The sequence below is a fragment of the Suncus etruscus genome, chromosome 15 (assembly GCF_024139225.1).
Source record: "Suncus etruscus isolate mSunEtr1 chromosome 15, mSunEtr1.pri.cur, whole genome shotgun sequence".
NCBI classification, from domain to species: domain Eukaryota; kingdom Metazoa; phylum Chordata; class Mammalia; order Eulipotyphla; family Soricidae; genus Suncus; species Suncus etruscus.
Window position 1 is genome coordinate 74996865 of NC_064862.1, and position 11944 is coordinate 75008808.

The following is an 11944-nucleotide window of genomic DNA, read 5'->3' on the forward strand; positions in this document are numbered from 1 at the left end:
CAGTTAGAAAAATAAAACAAAATGAAAAACATCAGAGCCACGGTGAGGCCCGGCGAGTCTGGGGGGCCTGGGGCGCGGGGTGGGGGGCCTGAGGTAGCCTAGTCACTAGCGGAGACCCGGCTCCCCGCAACAAGGCACCAGGGAAGGGCGGAGGCCGGCCGGGGGGTGGTGTGCTTGCCGACCCCAAGCCTGCAGCCTGCTGGGACCCGCACCCCTTCATCCGTCATCTGCACCCCTCCTCCGAGGCCCAGTGCAGGATCCCCAGGAACCAGGGCGGCCACGTGTGAGCGGGCCGGGCCGACCTCTCTCCGTCCTAGCGGGCTGGGCCGTGGGAACGGGCCGTCAGAGATCCGTGCACGTGACCGGGGTGACGCCATGGATGAGCAGAGTGGGGCCCAGGTCCCGGGTCAGCGTGTCCAGCAGTGCCAGGTAGCGGGGGTAGCGGGCGGGATCGGCGGGCGGCCGGGGCAGGTAGAGGAAAGTGAGGGCCGTGGTCGGGCCCTCCTGGCCGCCTCCGCCGTCGGAGCCGCCGGCCCGGGCAGCCCCGCCGCGCCCCTGCTGCGCGCGGAGCATCGCGTTGGCATTGAGCGCCAGCGCCTCGGCCTCGACGTCCCCACGCGTCCCGTTCACGAAGTCGCCTTCCTCCTCCTCGCCTCCCTCTTCCTCGTCCTCCTCCTCCCCCCGGGCGCCCGTCGAAGCCGCCCCGTCCCCCCAGGGCACCTCCCGCACCTCAGCCCGGATGCGCAGCTGACTCAGCAGGGCCCGCAGCCGGCCCTCGGCCGCCCCGGGCGCCTCCCGAGGCCCCAGACACAAGAAGATCCGCAGCCGGGCGCTGTGCCAGGCGGGCACCATGCCCAGGATGGTCGCCATCTGCAGCAGGAACAGGCCGCACACGTCCACGTAGCCCGGCCCGCCCCTGGGCCGCAGCAGGTTGAGGGGCCACACGTCCACCTGGTGCCCTTTGGACGCGCCCCTGGAGCTTTGGCCCAGCCGTTCGGGGGGCAGCGCCCCACAGGCCCGCGCCAGCACCACGTTCTTGTTCATCTTGAGGGCATCGGCCACCGTGGCCACGTAGTCCTGCGGGCTCAGCGCACGGGGGCTCCCCGGGGCCCGGAGCGGGGGAAACAGGGTGCTGAGGGCCGGATCTCCACCTTCTGCACCGCTGCCGTTGGCCTCAGAGAAGGCCGGGTCTGTCAGGAAGTGGTCCTGGGGTACCTCGTCATCATAGAAGCCCAGGACTAAGGTATTGGGTTTCATGCCACCTGCGGATGAGCAGGTCAGAGAATCAGCACCCCCTCCATAGGACCCCCACCCACCCTGCAGCTGTGTAAGACACCGAGTTCCCCATTATGCTGTCACTCACACTTTGAGACTCATCCCTGGCCGGACCCAGCCCCACCCCAAATTCCTCCGGGTTCCCCTTTCTTCAGAAACCAGAGGCCACAGTGATAGCAAAGCGGCCAACCCGGGTTCAATCCCGGGCTTTCTGATTCCTGGCAGAAGTCAATTCCAGAGCACAGGGTCAGGAGTAACCCTTGAGGGCCATCAGGTGTGGCCCATAAAAACAAAACAAGCCAAAAATAAAAACAGAGACCAGGAAGGGCTGGAGAGATAGCACAGAGGTGGGGCATTTGCCTTGCAGGCAGCCGAACCAGGACAGAAGGTGGTTCGAATCCCGGCATCCCACATAGTCCCCTGAACCTACCAGGAGTGATTTCTGAGCACAAAGCCAGGAGTAACCCGAGTGCATCGGGTGTGACCAAAACAAACAAAACAGACCAGAAATCCAGATGCATTCAGATCTCTGGGGGAGCATCTCAATTCGTTGTTCCTACAAACAAACATCTCTCCGGCTGCAGAGCCGCCATAAGCCCACGGGGGCGGGTCCCCTTTGGGGTTCCGGGAGGTCTGAGGAGCAATACTAAGATGCTCCTGCTGCTTCAGGCCCCAGGCAAGTAGATAAGTAACTGGCACCCTACTCAGAACTTTTGAGCCCAAATATTTCCCCAAGGCCCAGCCTTTAGTTTGGGGGATTTGGGGAGGATATTTTGTGTTTTGTTGTTGTTTTGTATTGTTTTTTGTTTTTTCGGGCCACACCTGTTTGATGCTCAGGGGTTACTCCTGGCTAAGCGCTCAGAAATTGCCCCTGGCTTGGGGGGACCATATGGTACGCTGGGGGATCAAACCGAGGTCGAGGTCCTTCCTTGGCTAGCGCTTGCAAGGCAGACACCTTACCTCTAGCGTCACCTCACCGGCCCCTGTTGTTGTTTTGTGGCTTTTGGTTATATTATTTTTTTTTTTTTTTACTTTTTGGGCCACACCCAGAAATGTTCAGGAATTGCTCCTGGCTCTGTACTCAGGAATCCTGGCCGGTGCTCAGAAGACCACATGGGATGCTGAGATTCAATCCACATCAGCAATGTGCAAGCAAGTGCCCTCCCCCCTATACTATTGTTCCAGCTCTTAAATACTTCTTTTGTGGGATATTTTGTGGGGGGGGGGACCCCCACATATCTCCACATAGCAGTGTCCAGGGGCTACTGCTCTTCATCAGTGTTTGGAGGTTGATTCTCAAACCTGGGCCTCCTGGTTAAGCACACACATAGCTTTCAGGGCTCTGTTTACCACCCATGCTTTTGTTTCAGACCCAAAACAGTGGTTGGGAGCTACTCCTGCTTGTTCAAGATTCGCTCCTAGGGACCAGAGCCATAGGTTCAGCAGGGAGTGCCCTTGCCTTGCACATAGCCAATCCAGGTTTGTTTCCCAGCCTCTCACAGCATCCTTTGAGTACTGCCGGTATGTCCCCAAAACCAAAATAAAAAAGACTAAAAACAAAATAGAAAGAATCACTACTTCTTGAGCATGTCATCATGCCCAGGCGGACCCCATAAATCAATTGCTGGGGGAGGATCTCAGGCTGGGAAGGCAGCAGACTCCAGGCCCAGGCTCAGCCTCCTCTCACTGAACCATGGAAAGCGTCCACTACCCAACAGAGGCTGCAACAGTCCCTTGTGCCCATCCCTGCCCACGGGCATTCAGGCCAATGTCCACTGAGCTATAACTTATCAAACTGACTTAGTCTAAGTCAGATTCTCAGCATAGGCCATAGCATTTGGGGAAGAGATAGACCCAGTTTAGGGCAAAAATGAGGGGAAGCTGGGTGGAGATTCGTTGGGCACTTGCACACAGACCCCAAGCCAGGAAGTGGCTACTCCCTCCCAAAACCTCAGCACCCCACGACCTCAGACCAAATCACACACACTTTCTCCTTTCTGGGGCTAGCCAAGTGCAAGGGTAGCCAAGGACTCTGCTCACTAGCCTCCCTCTCCTCTCCTCGCCTTTGGGTGCAGAGACCGTCTGTCCTGTTCTGTGGGGACTGGGATGGCCCCAAGCCTACAGAAATTCTCCACCTGGGGTTGGAGCCATAGCACAGTGGGGAGGGCATTTGCTTTGCATGTGGCTGACCCAAGTTCAATCCCCAGCAACTCATACGATCCCCTGAGCCTTCCAGGAGTGATCCTTGAACACAGAGCCTGAACGTCACCAGGTACAGTCCAAACACAAAAACAGGAAAAAAAAATTCTCTGTCTCCTGAACTGGGACAAGCCATTCAGAGCCTGGGCACCAATTTCTGAACCAGAAAAAAAAAATAAACAGAAACAAAATAAAAACTCTCCCACCACACCAGCCACCCCTGTACAGCTTCCTGCGGCAGCACATCCCACACACTATCTGGTATCTCTGTGTGCTGGGCGCTTATCTGCCCTAGACGGCCAGTTCCTTCTGCAGCCTGCAATCTGTGGTTTACCGAGGGAGTGCGGCGGGGGCACTGAGAGGGGCCCATGGAGAGGGTTGCGTGGGAAAGGAGTGAGAAACAACTCACCGAGGCCTGAGATCCGCAGCAGGTGTTGGGCCCCCTGGCGCACGGAAGGTGAGAGAGTGAGATCCACGAAGGCCTTCACTTGGGCACGGTCTACCAGGCTCAGCCAAGCCCCATATTGCGGCTGCACGGGGTCCGAGGGCAAGCAGTCTGCAGGCAGGGGGTGGCCATGTGGTCGCTAGCCAGGAGTTTTCCCTCTCAGACCACCCCACCCACCCATCCAGCCCCAGGGGCAGTGGGAGAAAAGAAAGGGCTGGGCAGCGGGGCAGGAGAGAGGGTGGGAAGCCAGGGTGGCTCACCCAGGTCCCCCAGTGTGACGTGGCCCAGCACGTAAAGTCCCCCCTTCTTGAGCTGGTTGGCCAAGCGCAGCAGGGGCAGTGCCCCCCGTGGATTCCCCACCAGCAGCAGTAGCTGAGGTCTCCAGAATTTGACATGCTCCTTCCGGACGTCCAGACGCAGCAGGTATTTTCGTACCTGCACACAGGGTGGCTCTGGAGGTGCTGGCAGAGCCTGGGGCAGCCCTCAACCCAAGCAGACTCCTCTAGGAGTTATTCCCCCTCTCAAGTTCCCCACCTGGTGGAAGAGCAGGGCCTGGCTGACATAGCCCCAGCTGCTGGGCCCTCCACGGGCAGTAAGCAGGGCTGACAGCAGGCCCATGAGCAGGAGGGAGCCGCCAGCTATACCAGGGCTGATGAGGAACATCATGAGGAGACAGGAGGCCACCCCCAGCAAGCAGGTGTGCCAGGAGAATAGGCTAAAGGTGGGGCTGGGGAAAAGGATGGGGGGAGTCAGAGCTGGGCCGGCCAGGCCAAACCCAGCCATGCCAAATCCAGCCATGCCAGACTTAGCCATGTCACACTTGTCTGGGCCCGGTCCCTCGTCGCCCCCACTCCTCACTGTGGCCCTGTTTCTCCCCATTCCCCTCTCTCTTCTCTCACCGGAAATTGGGGGCCGAGGCCCACTCCAGGCTCAGGCAGGACAAGTCCACTGCAGCGTAGGCCACCAAGTAGAAGACCGTGACCACGGCTGCCAGCGTGTTCAGCTTCCCCGCAAAGAGCACCAGCTGCATGAGAACCAGAGGCTGGAGAGTCCGAACTTTACAAGCCAGAGGTGAGGGGGTGTTTGAACCCGGGCAGTGCAGAGAGCAGCTCCCCCAGTCTCAAGCTGGGAACAGTTCCTGAGCACTGCCAGGTGTGGCCCCCAATAAAGAAAAAGAATCCAAAGGGGTTGCCGGAGCAATAGCACAGTGGTAGGATGCTTGCCTTGTAAGCAGCCAACGGTCCCAAGTTTGATCCCCGGCATCCCATATAGTCCACTGAGCATGCCAGAAGCAATTTCTGAGCACAGAGCCAGGAGTAACTCTTGAGCGCCACCAGGTGTGGCCCCAAAACAAAAACAAACATAAAAAAACAACCCAGAGGGGCTGGAGCCATAGTACAGCAGGAAGGATTTGACTTGTACTTAGCTGACCCAGATTCAATCCCCGGCACATTATATAGTCTCCTGAATCCATCAGGAGTAGTTCCTGAGCACAGAGCCAGAACTAAGCCCTGAGCATCACCAGGTGTGATCCAAAAATCAAATAAATAAAGCATGTAATTTGTTTTAAAAAAGGGGAGGGGCAGAGAGATAGCACAGCGGATCACCAGGTGTGATCCAAAAATCAAATAAATAAAGCATGTAATTTGTTTAAAAAAAGGGGAGGGGCAGAGAGATAGCACAGCGGCGTTTGCCTTGCAAGCAGCCGATCCAGGACCAAAGGTGGTTGGTTCGAATCCCGGTGTCCCATATGGTCCCCCGTGCCTGCCAGGAGCTATATCTGAGCAGACAGCCAGGAGCAACCCCTGAGCACCACTGGGTGTGACCCAAAAACTAAAAAAAAAAAAAAAAAAAAAAGAGAGAGAGAGAGATTGGAGCAATAACATAACGGGGAGGGCATTTGCCTCGCATGAAGCCAATCTGGGTTCAAGTCCTGACATCCCATATGGTCCCCCAAGCATTCCAGGAGTAATTTCTGAACTCTGAACCAGGAGTAATCCCTTTGGGCCACTGGGTGTGCCCCCCCAAAAAAAGGGGAAGAACTCAAAACTGGGTATTAATCACACACACGCCCCACCCCCAAAGCATATCTCACACACACACACACACACACACACACACACACACACACACACACACACACACAGAGCAAAGCAACACACTTCCCCAAATCACAAAACCCAGCCCATGCCTCTTCCAGGTGACACACACAGGACCTGGGGCAGCAGGGGGGAGGGGAAGACTTACCTGCACAAGACCCCAAGAATAGAGCACGGCCCCCCATGGGTTCCCGCCTCGTGACACTACTTTGGCGGGTGCCAGGATCACTCCTGTGTGAAGGGCAAAGTGACAAGAGTGTCAGGTGGGGCTGAGGACAGGCAGGCAGGCGGACCAGGCCAGTACACACCAAAGAGGTCATCCTGGGCCAGGGCATGGAGGATGCGTGAGGCACCGATGAGGGAGCTCATGGAGGCCGAGAGCGAGGTGGCATAGACACCGATGAGCACGAGTGGGGGCCATAGGCTGATGGCACGGAAGAAGCCGTAGTCCTCCTGCAGCAGGGTCCTGGGGCGAGCACCGAAACAGCCAGCTGAGAAGCGGCCCCATGAGAACAGGCGCTTGCCACGCTTTCGGTAAGGGTTGGGGGCCCCCAGCCCTTATCCCAGGGTGCTGCAGAGAGAAGTCTGTGCATGGTGGCCAGGGGCAGGGCCTTGTCCGTATCCCTTGTCTAAAGGTGGCTTTGGTTTTGATGGCCTGGGAGCTGTTCCCAACAACTCTGTCACAAGAGGCTGAAAGTTTGTGACCATCTGAAGGGCCAGGGGCCATATCCTGTCCCACCCTGCAAAGCAAGGTACATGGCAGAGAGCCAGCAACTCAACTCTCTGCCAGCAGACCAAATCCCCACTTTCCCTGCACCCCAGAACATAAATGGCACAGGAAGAAGATTCCAAAGGTGGGGTGCTAGGGAGCTAGTACAAGGGTAAGGCACATAACCAGCCTGGGGACTCATACTGTCCCTTGAGTTCTACCTGGGGGGAGCCCTGCACACACAGAGTTGAGCACAGCCAGGTAAGGGTAAGGCCAGAAAACTAGTGAATAAATAACCAGGTCGGGACTGCTATCTCCCCAGTGCTGAGTGTGGTCACACCAGCTCCCAACTCCAGGGGGCGCACCTGTCGCAGGTGAAGCCGGAGAGGAAGAAGAGCAGTGTGTAGATAAAGAGTGTGTAGGCCACAGCAATGATGGTGCCCAGCGGGATGGCCCGGCTGGGGTCCTTCAGCTCCCCTGCACAAGGACAGTCATCCAGCATCACCCCACAGGGCCCCAAAGCTCCCCACCCTGGGTCCCAAACCCATCTAAATCCACTTACCCGACATGTTGGCCCCAGCCATGATACCAGTGCAGCCATTGAAGAGGACTGCGAAGACGCTGGCGAAGGTCATCATGGCACCCGTGGTATAGTCCTGGGTGTAACCAGCTGGAGCACCATGGGATGAGAGTGGTGAGCGGCCTCACTCCAGCCCACCAGCCCAGCCTCACCCCCTCTCGGGCCCTCTTCATTCCCCACCATTCTGAGCTTCCTGCCTTTCTTTTCTTTCATTTGTTTTGGGCCACACCTGGCAGTGTTCAAGGGTTACTCCTGGCTCTGTACTTAGGATCACTCCTGGCAGGCTCAGGGGACCCTACAGGATGCCAGGAACTGAACCCAGGTTGGCCAGGTGCAAAGCAAACACCCTCCCCATTGTACTATGGCTCCAGCCCCTGCCCTGCCTTTCTCCCTCCAGGATCTTTCCTGGGACACCTCTCCTTGGCTCTCCAGCTGGACCCCTGTCCCATCCTCTGTGTCCCAAACACCCGCCTGGTGTCCACTCACCAAACAAGTTGGCCTTCAGAGTGCTGGTATTGAAGCTGGTGAAGTGGCCAAATTGAGGTGGTGGCGAAGAGCTGTTGCTGTCAGTCCGGGAGGGCAGGGGTACCTTTCTGGGCCCTACAGCCACAAAGCTGACCAGCACGGAGACCAGAGAGCCAGATACCAGCAGGAAGGTGAGGAAGGAGGCACGGGCGTAGAGGCCAGCACCCAGGGTGCACACGCCCCCCACGAGCCCCAACAGCAGCGAACCATAGAGCAGATTCCAGCCATAACCCTGTGGTAGAACCGGGAGCCCTCGGGCGCCCGCAGCATCTGCAGGGATAGGGAAGGCGGCCAGGATGAGGGGGCTGAGGCCAAAGAAGGACCCAGTCCCACTCCCCATCAGGTGTCAAAGTCCACAGGGGCTCCCCTCTGCTCAGGGGCTTCCTCTTCTCCTCCCCTGTCCCTCTGCTTCCTATACCCCCACTTCCTGGCCCTCCTGGAAGGCACTACTCAGCCTGCTATTGATTATTTTTTGTTTTGGGGCCACACTTGGCAGCACTCAAAAAGGATAACCCGGGGCCGGGCGGTGGCGCTAAAGGTAAGGTGCCTGCCTTGCCTGCACTAGCCTTGGATGGACCGCGGTTCGATCCCCCGGTGTCCCATATGGTCCCCCAAGCCAGAAGCAACTTCTGAGCACATAGCCAGTAGTAACCCCTGAGCGTTACCGGGTGTGGCCCAAAAACCAAAAAAAAAAAAAAAAGGATAACCCCTGGCTCTAAGCTCAGAAATCACACCTGGTGGGCTTGGGGACCATATAGGATGCCAGAGATAGAACCTGGGTTGGCCACATGCAAGACAAACACCCTACCCACTGTGCTATCACTCTAGCCCCCTGCTGTTGAAATTTTTTGGGAGTTGGATAAGTCTACTCTCTCCCCTATACTGCCTTAGGCAAGGACACACTCTTGCATATCTACACTAGCCCCAGGGGTTGTACGGACCAGCCCCGAAGACATCCAGCACAGCTTCCACCAGTCCCAGCAGGGAGACGGCGCAGCCACACACATTGGCCAGGCAGAACATGAGGCCAATGCTGCCCCCCACCTCTGGGCCGAGTGTGCGGCTGATCATGACTGTGGGAGTGAGAGTTAAGGGAAAAAGCCAGAGCTGGAGCTGGAGGCAGTACCCCAGGGGCCCTCCCAGGCCCGTCTCCCAGCACATGCCCAGACTCTTCCCAGGAGGGCAGCTCCCGCGTGGTGCTGGGGACACAGGACAGCCCCCATGTGACTCTGAGGGCCCCCAGACAGCTGCTTCTGAGCCATCTCCTGAGTTGCTCCCGTATCTGCGGCACAAGGTCTAGCATCAATGGGCCAGCTGAAGAACAGCCATAGGGCAGCCCCCTGGCACCTACTAGGAGGAGGATACAGTAAGCTCCGCCCCCACGCACAGCACCGTTGGTGGCAATGGCACAGACGGAGAGGACGGTGAGTGCCAGGATGAAATAAGCAACCAGGAGCATGGCCATTGCCTGTATCAGGCCTGCATGGCCCACCACGAACCCTAGAATAGAGAAAGCAAGGAGGATCACCCCCATACCAGTATCATTGGTGAGGTCAGGACAGAGGCGGACATAGACCCTGGGGGGCCTCCATGTACCCCAGTCTCCATCCCAGCCACATTGGCTATGCCAGGACAGAGGCGGACATATACCCCGAGGAGCCTCCATGCACCCCCTTCCAATTTCGTCCCAGACGCCTCCACGCAGCATCCCCCGACTGATGGAGTCCCCCCCATGCTACTCACCAATCCTCATGAAGACGAAGATGCTGAACATGGACAGGACAGTGGGCACCACCACGCCCAGGAAAGTGGATAGTTTCCGGACAGACACGCCTCCAGGACTCCCAGCCCCTGGGGTAGGGAAGCCGAGGCCATCCTCCCCCAGGAGCCGGTAGGCCAGCAGAGGGGAGTTCTCGCTGGCCATGGCGCCGGCCAGAGGCTGCCACGGATGGGGTCTAAGTTCTGCAAAAGAAATTGGGGCTGGAGAGAGAGCACAGTAGGAAGGGCTTTTGCCTTGCACACAATCAACCTAGGTACAATCCAACATCCCACATGGTCCCCCCACCCCAGCCTGCCAGGAGTAATTTCTGAGCTAACCCCTGAGTGCACCGAGTGTAACCCCAAAACCAAAAATAAATCAAACCACCGTGAACCACAGGACACCCCCAAATACCACTAACCAGCACACAGAAGATACCCCAACAGTGGAAACACACCAACACACCTCAGCAACTCACAGGATTCGGGAGGGCAGGCGAGAAGGGGGTCCCCTCAGCATTGGATCGGAAGGGGATCCCCAACCAAGGCCCCGGCGCCCAGCTGTTGGGGGTTCACCCCTCCCCCACCTCCCTGCCAGGGGCAAAGATCCTCTCTCCCAGCTCCACTTTGAAGTGCAAGAGGAAGTCAATCTGCAGAAAGGAAGTGAGTTACGGGGTGGACACCGCTGCCCTTTCCATGATAAGCGACAAATTCTGACTCCCCGCACCCCTGCCCTGCCATCACTAACCCGGCTCGGGTGTGCAAAGAAACTTCGGGACCCCCCAAAGCCCCACCCCTGCGAACCTCCCTTTCATTCCCTAGCCGGCCTGCTCCCACCCAGACGAAACGGCCTGCAACAACCCAACAACCCCAACACAGTCCGCACGGGCACACACACAATACACGCAGGGCTGGGCCACCCCCACACCCCTGGAACCCCGTGTCTGCCCACTTTCACGCGGGGGGTCGGCCCGAAGCGCCCATATTCCCCCCTCGCTGCTCTCGTGCAAGACGGAGCTCGCCTAGAACCCATGCACACGGCGGGTGCTCACTCGCGATGCCACCGGGGGATGCTTCAGAGCCACGGGGTTCAGCAAGGCGAGGAGGGGGCGCGGATGCCGGAAAAGGCAGCGGCGGCTACCGGGATGCCAGGCCCGGAGCCCGCCCCCTCGGTGCCGTCTTCTGATTGGCTGTTGCTCCTGGCCACGCCCACTGGGCTTTAGGAACCACGCCCGTTGGGTCTTAGAGGCCACGCCCACTAGGCGGTCTTTAAATGTCACGCCCCCTCCACGGCCCGGCCCGGGTGCCGCGCGAGCTCCACGTGCTTTTCGGGGTGCTGCGTGCGATCGCCCCGCGAGCGGTGACCCCCCCTCGACCCGTCTTGATCTTTCCACCCCAACAGACCCCCACACACACTTGGAGCTCCGCTGGAAGGGGCCTGGGAGAAGGTGGAAGGCCCTGGGCCCAGGTGCACCTGACCCCTCCTGGCCCAGGTGAGCTGGGCGTCCAGTGCATCCTGGAATTTTGGGGTTCCCTGCACCTCCAGGCGCTTTACTACTACGTAAACCTCTGTTCTCCCCCCTGTCGCGCCCCTCTGGCTCGCTCCGGGTCTGCGATCCCCGCTGCGATCTTCGCTGTGGCCACCCGAGGGAGCCTTTGGCCGCTAGTCCCCGCGAGCCCTGATGGTGTGTGCGGCAGGTTCCCGGGGCCCGTCGTCTCTCTTTGCAGGGAATCTTCAGCCTGCTTGGCCGCGCTCCCACGTCTGGAACACGGGCTTTAACCAGGATCTCTCGAAGACAGGCCGTGACAGCTCGTGAACCAAAGAGCACCAGGGAATAAAGCCAGAATGAGCAGGGTCTCCTCTCAAGGGGACCCCATGAATGTGTAGAATAATCTCTACCGCCAGGTACTGCTGTGAGGTACTGCGGAGTTTTCTAGCGCCCGGTTGCACAGAGACCCCGCTTTTCCTGTCTCTGATTCGTGACTTTTCTGCAGGACCTGGAGGGGCTCAAACCAGTCCAGGAGGAATTTGGCCCTGGAGAGGTCAAGATGGATCACCCCAACTTCCCTGTCCACCCATACGTGATATTTTTTGTTGTTTTTGTTTTGTTTTGTTTTGTTTTGAGGGGGCACATCCGACAGCGCTCCTGGCTCTGCGCTCAGAAATCTCTCTTGGCAGGCTCAGGGGACCAGATGGGATGCTGGGGGATTGAACCAGGTCAGTCGCCGTGCAAGGCAAATGCCCTACCGACTTGCAATCGCTCCAGCCCCGCTGTTGGTGATTTTAACATCCACATTGAGGTGACTTCCAATGGAAGCCCCTGTCACCCACTCCTGCCTTGTTCTCACTCTAG

At 58.4% G+C, this 11944-nt stretch overlaps 1 protein-coding gene across 1 annotated transcript; it reads right to left on the reverse strand.

Annotated features, from left to right (window-relative positions):
- Positions 1-307: 307 nt before the first annotated feature.
- SLC12A9 (solute carrier family 12 member 9) lies at positions 308-10720 on the reverse strand. The gene is made up of 14 exons (XM_049787842.1): positions 10643-10720; positions 9576-9794; positions 9198-9332; positions 8774-8905; positions 7794-8102; positions 7290-7397; positions 7093-7204; positions 6327-6484; positions 6167-6249; positions 4819-4943; positions 4454-4646; positions 4180-4354; positions 3884-4030; positions 308-1262 (listed from the first exon to the last, which is right to left on the reverse strand). The coding sequence occupies exons 2-14, from the start codon at positions 9754-9756 to the stop codon at positions 343-345; spliced, it is 2778 nt and encodes a 925-aa protein (XP_049643799.1). The 5' UTR covers positions 9757-9794; positions 10643-10720; the 3' UTR covers positions 308-342.
- Between the last annotated feature and the right edge of the window lie 1224 nt (positions 10721-11944).

What these genes read in the sequence shown, in the direction of transcription:
- SLC12A9 (XM_049787842.1), bottom strand. Translation starts at nt 9,756, where the DNA reads ATGGCCAGCGAGAACTCCCCTCTGCTGGCCTACCGGCTCCTGGGGGAG. An exon ending in GCGTGGGGGCGGAGCTTACT is followed by an intron (nt 8,906 to 9,197) that starts GTATCCTCCTCC and finishes TCACTCCCACAG; the next exon opens with TCATGATCAGCCGCACACTC. An exon ending in GCCTCGGCCCCCAATTTCCG is followed by an intron (nt 4,647 to 4,818) that starts GTGAGAGAAGAG and finishes CCTTTTCCCCAG; the next exon opens with CCCCACCTTTAGCCTATTCT.